Source organism: Dendroctonus ponderosae, unplaced genomic scaffold (genome assembly GCF_020466585.1).
Source record: "Dendroctonus ponderosae isolate FM_Combo_2020 unplaced genomic scaffold, Dpon_F_20191213v2 Dpon_F_20191213_1, whole genome shotgun sequence".
Lineage (NCBI taxonomy): Eukaryota > Metazoa > Arthropoda > Insecta > Coleoptera > Curculionidae > Dendroctonus > Dendroctonus ponderosae.
In genome coordinates, this window is record NW_026017110.1 from 29645202 (window position 1) to 29652392 (window position 7191).

A 7191-nucleotide genomic window follows, 5' to 3' on the forward strand; every position below is an offset into this window, starting at 1 on the left:
ATTTTTTGTTAATAAAAGTTAGGTCAGATCGTCTTCTTTTGATCCAAAGAATATCGCAGTACCCTTTTGATCATGAGCTTACGGGACACCCTGTAAGCGTTCTGTTGTTTGAAAATTCTTATATTTGTAAAAATACATTTTAATTAATGTATTATGTTTTTAAATCTATTTTAAAAATTACGCCAACTCTGGAATTTTGTTCCTAAAATTTATCTGTCTAAAATTCAGTTGCAAGAAATCGTTAGTCTTCAGCTAATGGCAATATTTTTATAATGGAACAAACATTGTAATTATAATTTGATAAAATCAGGGACCCCGTTCTACATAAAAAAAAATTTCTTAGCTTATGGAAAGTTTATTACATCAATTTAAACCCTAACTAAAAGAAGAAGGAAAAGGGAAAGAGTTCTTTGATTATTTTCGTTAAGAAAAGTTCAATGAGATTTTCTCTTTAAAATAACCAATCATTATCAAATAGCACCAGAAAACGCAAGGAAATTTCCTGGACCGGGTGAACCTAGAGGATTTCCAGGTCAGATTTTTCAGAAAACAACAAAAAACAATATTTTTATAAGGCAAAGTCCATAGAGCTTTCCTCTTTAAAATAAGCAGCTATTATCAAATCCTAACAGGCAACGCAGGGATATTTCCTCTTAAAAAAAAGCTTATTATCAAACGTAACAGGAAACGCAAATAAATTTCCTGGACTTGTTGGACCTAGAGGATTTCCAGGTAAGATTCCTTTGGCTGAATTTTTGGCTATTGGCTGAATAATAAATGCATCAAACTTCTTATTTGTTAGAATTGTTGAGGAAATACATCCAGTCAAGAAAAGTTGTCGCCAGGCAAAAAAAATGGAGGCAGTCGAGCAAAATAAGCCATAATCAGAAACGGCAAACTGCCACAAAAAGACTTGCAAAAAAAATCGTCACTCTTGTTGCGTCCTCGACAGCACATCAAACAATTTACAATAATAAATTCCCAGCAGCAACACAAGGGCATGTAGTTTCACGATTATTGGACAAGAACAATATTTCGTTATATTCCCGGTTGTCGCATATTTCACATGAAAACCGCGTTAAATAATTGACATAAATAGTGAATTTGCGATGGGATCGCACAAAGTGTTGACGACCAAACGAATGGGGAAATATTTTAGCATCAAACAAAGCAAACATTACTAACATATAAATTATGCAACAGTGCAGCTTTGTGTGTGTGTGTTTTTTTTTCGTTCGCTTTTATTTGCCAGAAGAGTTTTCGTGCTCGACAAAGCAAACATGTTGTTTTATGGAAACTGAAATTGAATTGAAAATTCCTTTATCAAAGACCTTTACCTCATTTTGGCGCCGGATGATAAGTCGCCTTTATTTAATAATACTCATAGTTTAGTAAAAACGGTGGTTTTGTCGCAGGACTTTAATACAACTTTCAACACTCTTCCATAGTTTATTAATCAAATACTTCACTGATGTATCGTTATGAGTTTACCAATTTTTCAACAAGAAAACACTTGCAAAACATAAGAACTCCCTGCTATACAAAAATGAAAAAAAAATCATCAAAATGAAAACGGCCTTGGCCTCTTAAATTAAATAAAGCTAATGAATCGCTTTAATCAAAGCTCTGCAAAAGGGTCTAATTACCTTTCAAGTACAGAACGGAACAGAATAATAAATGGAAGAAATTCTTTGTGCACTTTTTATTTTGCAACAAAAACTCACTTTAATGCATCTATAATTCCACTTCAGTAAAGGCTATTTGCCATAAAGTTGTATTTCTGTTATTAAATGGTGCAAACTGCACTTTATTGACCATAGAAGAGCTTAAAATCAAACAAGAAAAGTTTCAGAAAGGCAGTTAAAAGTTAATCAAAATTACGAAATTATGAATACTTTTTAAAATAATGAAAATACAAAATTAAAATGGTTTTTCCCGATAGGAAAGTTTAAACGTAATTTCAGGATGATCAATTCAAGGTCCTCACAGGAATAGTGAATGCGCCCTATAAACAAACAGTCCATTATTTTAAAGCTAAAAACACTCGGTTCCACTTCCAAACAGTGCGATTCATTGTCTGTCGAAATTTAAAAAAATCTCATTAAACTCCCTGCTTGTTTCACTCAATAGTTCGGAGGTATTTTACCACGACCAACGTCTAAACAGCTACAAGAACACTTTAAAGAGCATTAAAAAATCTTCACTATTAGTGCAAAATGTAATTTTGCCATATATTTAATTAACAGAAGATTTGCAAAATACAGCAAAATAAATCTGAAACAACCTTTAAAAACATACTGATTTATACTTCTGGACGACACAATTTATGAACGAAAAAATTTATTGATAGTAGTGAAAATTTAAATAAATAATAGACAAATATGATCCATTTGCAGGAGTGGAATCTAACAGCATATCCAGCTCACAATCTCATCTTGATTACACCTATTCGATGTTAGACGCGTTCGTGCCACTTTCAGACGAAGAAAACGCACAATGCAAATGTAAACGAGGCGCTCAGGTAAATATCACATTTAGACACTTTGGGAAACTACATTGTAGCAATTTACAACTTTCCGCATGATAAAAAATCGGATTCAAATTCTCCATACAGGCAAGTTTTATAAGTTGGGAATTTTTCTCACGTTAGATCTTCGGGGGTAACGTCGTCTAGCAAATTACCTTACAAATTCTATGCTTAACTGGATGAGGACAGACACTTTTGAGAATGCGATCTGAATTTCAATAAATCAATGATTTTACTGAGAAAAAATAAAAATGTACTTCAATTTATTTGTGCGTTCTCAGCATATTGAGGACAAAGATGAAAATTATACGTTTAGCTCGCTGTATAATAAAAACTAGGTCTGCGAGCACCGTTTGCAAAAACTCTCAGATTTGGACTCATGCTTGGTAACTTACCGACCCTTAAAAAAGGTTCAGCTAGTAACTTTATTGCCTCAATTGTGACATGAGACTTCGATTTGAATTTCAACAAATCAATGATTTTTGCTTTAAAAAATTAAAAGTTTGTTTTAATTTATTTGGTTGCGTTCTCAGCATATTGAGACAAAGGATGAAAAATATAGTTTTCGCCCGCTGGTTAATGAAAACTAGGAAGTTTGCAAGCACCGTTTGCAAAAACTGTCAGATTTGGACTCATGCTTAGTAACTTACCGCCCCTTAAAAAAGATTCTGCTAGTAACTTTATTGCCTCAATTGAGGTATGAAACTTCGATTCGAATTTCAATAAATCAATGATTTTTACCTTAAAAAATTAAAAATTTGTTTTAATTTATATGGTTGCGTTCTCAGCCTATTAAGGCAAAGGATAAAAAATATAGTTTTCGTCCGCTGGTTAATGAAAACTAGGAGGTTTGTGAGCACCGTTCGCAAAAACTCTCAGATTTCGACTCATGCTTAGTAACTTACCGACCCTTAAAAAAGGTTCTGCTAGTAACTTTATTGCCTCAATCTAGGCATGAAACTGCGATTCGAATTTCAATAAATCAATTATTTTTACCTTAAAAAATTAAAAAAATTGTTTTAATTTATTTCGTTGTGTTCTCAGCATATTGAGGCAAAGGACGAAAAATATAGATTTCGCCCGCTGGTTAATGAAAACTAGGAGGTTTGTGAGCACCGTTTGCAAAAACTCTCAGATTTCGACTCATGCTTAGTAACTTACCGACCCTTAAAAAAGATTCTGCTAGTAACTTTATTGTCTCAATTGAGACATGAGACTTCGATTCGAATTTCAATAAATCAATGATTTTTACTTTAAAAAATTAAAAAAATTGTTTTAATTTGTTTCGTTGCGTTCTCAGCATATTGAGGCAAAGGATAAAAAATATAGATTTCGCCCGCTGCTTAATGAAAACTAGGAGGTTTGCGAGCACCGTTGGCAAAAACTCTCAGATTTCGACTCATCCCTAATAACTAACTGACACTTAAAAAAGGTTCGGCTTGTAAGTTATTGCCTCAATTGGTCTCGCGAAAGGGACAAAATTTAAAATTTAACTCAGTTTAAAAAAAACAGTGAAATTTCCATGTGCTTATACTGTTGACGTTAAATATAGGCGTAAACATGCTGCAAAGTTCACGCTAACGCTATTATTTCGCTTCCTACAAACAAATTTGCAACCAAGGGCAAATCCAGAAGGGGAGTTATGTGGCTCATGGGGGTCATGAAAAATTGAGAAAATCCAAGTCAATAATCTGGGACTAAAAGCTCTACATCTACATGGCAACCAGCGGCAAAGTAATTCCAAAAGCTGCATAGTGCTTACCAAAAGCTGCATAGTGTACCTGCAGAGAAAAAACCATTTATTAGTGTTACAGAAACTCAGTAAAAACGTTAATTATTTGAAATGACCAGAAGAAATACAGAAAAGTAAAAAATGCAGTTGCTTCTCGAAAAACTAAACTCACTTTAAACTAAAGGATTTATACATTAGAATTTATTCTTACCAGTTTTCTGCAAGCTGGCGCCCCATCCTCCATTTTCTAGTCCGCAAAGCACTCAAACTACACTTGAACAAACTATAAAGATCCACTCCGAATTGAAAACTTGAATCTGTCCGTAAGCAGATAACGGATAATCTAGCACGCACTTTCCTTGTAGGTACCAAATCATCCTGTATATGCCGTCTATGAACAAAGGACTAACGACGTATTTTGTTCACTTTCCGTAACAAACGGCTTGAAAAAATTTTATGATAGCTTGAAAAAATTTTATGATAGCTGGAAAAGATTACGATTTACAAGCGATATTTAGGCTTTTACCACGTTCCGAAGGCAGCGAACTACATAATTAAAGTCGCTTTATTTTTGCACGCGGTCTCGGATCAACTTTTTGCCGGATTTTTTCAGAGCTCCAATGGCGGAAAAGCGCTTAACTGAACTGGCACACGTTCACAAAACCTTAGCGATTGAAGTGGAGCAAGTCAAAACTCGGTTTGTGACAAGACAATAGAAAAAAATTGATTTTGTTATTTGCGGTTAATTTAAAGTGCGGTAGTTGCAATTTACGATTTTTTTCTATAAAGTTTCCGAAAACTACACAATGTATTTGCCACATTCAATTAAAATTCAGGGTGAGGTTTTCCTCAAAGCTTCGAAATCTAGAATCCCCGTTGTTGCATGATAAACTGGGCGAAACTAAATTAAATAAAATCCCTGAAAAACATTAAAACAGTGGCAACTTACGTTGCCAACAGCACCAATTCGAGCAGGAAGATAGTAGAAATAAGGAAAATTCTTTAAATCCTGGCTGATGTGCACCCGAAATCATTTAAACCGAAACGAATAGCCAAAAACCGATATGCTATTTCAGGGGCAAGAAGGGCCGCGAGGGCCCTCAGGTCAAAAAGGCGAACAGGGAGAAAGGGGGTTGCGTGGTCCCAAAGGAGACCGAGGATCCTTCGATTTCCTGTTACTAATGTTGGCTGATGTGCGTCACGACATAGTCCATTTACAGAAAAAGGTTTTCGTAGGCGAGAGGTACAGGCAAATCAAATCAACTACTGTAGGAAAACTTTTCGGCTATTTAGATTAACGTTTAATGAATTTGTTCAATTTGGTAGGCCGCCGAAGTTTGACTTTGACTACGCTCTTTCAAAAAAGAAAGTCAAACACAAGCACAGAATCCTCCAGAAGCAAAAGCTGCTAGAAGCTTATGTGAATCCATTGGTGGAAGCGACGAAAAAACCTGAACCAGCATCCAGAGTGGCTCAGGCAGAGGCCCAAGCAACCACCGAACGAGCGATTAAAGTTTCCACAGTGCCTTTGACTGCTGATATTGAAGAGTTTCGAGACTTTGATATGTCGAATCTAGACGACCATTTGGAAAACTATGACTGGTCGGGAGAGGAAATGACCGATGAAGACTACTTTTAAACCACCCATAGTGTATCGATTATTTAGTAGATCAATAAAACATTGTTTTGTACTTCTTGGGCAATTGAGACATTATCGAAGGATTGGAGGTAACAAAAAGGAAAATGGAGTGAAAAATCGGGGAAAGAAAACATGTTCTAAAATTTAAAATATTTAATGTCCGCTCGGATCAATCTTTATACAGAGTATAGTAAAATAAAACTAGTTTGAAATATTACATTTAACGGAACATGTTTGGACATTACTAAATCAACAACCTTCCTTAGTAGTTTCCACTTGCGTACACAAGCAAGCACTCAGGCAGGCGATAAAAGAAAATTTAGAAATTAGTCAAATAAAATACCTAAAAAGTGATATATTCTTTTAATTGGCTTACTACGGCCGCGTCTAGGCTTCGGATTAGTTCTTCGTATTGTTGTCCTAACTGTCCACGGAGAGCGAAAACCTACAAACAAAACCAACACCTACTCATACAATATTTAAATAATGGTGCATAAAACTCTCAAAGTCAAAAGATTTGCAATGGAAGAGGGCAAAATTGGGTGACTAAAGCGATTTTCATCTGTTCGGATTTTTGCAAAAACATATAATCCCTTTAGCAGTTGGTATGTAATGTTCAAATAAACCCGGAAAAATTACACATTTTCAACGACGCTGGTTTACGTCCTCTTCTTATGACTTTAAAAAGTAGGAAATTTGGAAAATCGCGTTTTAAAACGTAGAAGCGGGTTATCATTTAGAAAGATAGAGTTTCAATGTTGAAGTTGAGGTACAATTTTTTTGGACAAGGAGCAGAAATTGAGGAGAAAAAAGGACAGAAATTATTTTCTAATTGTACGGGCAAAGTCAGTCCACTCAACTCGTGCTCAAGAACCAGAAATTACAAAGTTATTTATTTTAAATTGAGTTGCACTGACTGGTATTTATCCGATGTTGAAATGCATTGTATGAAAGCCTGATAAGACTAAGAAATATTTTATCTGAAGACCACGAAAGACTGATCCCCAGGACTTCCCTTTCTTGAAAGATTCATTATACAGGGTTATTCACGCTATACGGCACGGAAGTTTGCGGCTAAACCGTTTGATTTTGAAAAAGTATTATTTGATGAATTGTCCGACGCCTACCGGGCGCATATTTTAAAAATATTTTTGTAATGTACAGGGTGTCCCAAAAGCTCTAAAAGTATCGTTTTTTAAATGGAATGTCCTGTATATTATTGCATTTTTGGATTCGCTGAACAAAATAAGTGTCTGTTTCAATAAGGTTTATAATACCTAAATCTTAAGGTTT

The 7191-nt window shown here is 34.9% G+C and overlaps 2 protein-coding genes across 3 annotated transcripts in view; one reads left to right on the forward strand and one right to left on the reverse strand.

Annotated features, from left to right (window-relative positions):
- The window catches only part of LOC109540840 (fatty acyl-CoA reductase wat), a 57892-nt gene extending 51942 nt beyond the window's left edge, over positions 1 to 5950 (forward strand). For both annotated transcript variants that reach the window (XM_048661158.1, XM_048661159.1), the window contains 3 exons: positions 2397 to 2521; positions 5336 to 5502; positions 5586 to 5950. In XM_048661158.1, coding sequence (XP_048517115.1) covers positions 2397 to 2521; positions 5336 to 5502; positions 5586 to 5898 — 605 coding nt within the window. In that variant the 3' untranslated portion in view covers positions 5899 to 5950. The remainder of the gene's footprint in view (positions 1 to 2396; positions 2522 to 5335; positions 5503 to 5585) is intronic.
- An 86-nt stretch (positions 5951 to 6036) lies between these two features.
- Positions 6037 to 7191, reverse strand: part of LOC109540841 (importin-11) — a 17620-nt gene continuing 16465 nt past the window's right edge. The window contains exon 15 of the mRNA XM_019909332.2: positions 6037 to 6343. Within this exon, the coding sequence (XP_019764891.2) occupies positions 6242 to 6343 (102 nt within the window). The 3' untranslated portion in view covers positions 6037 to 6241. The remainder of the gene's footprint in view (positions 6344 to 7191) is intronic.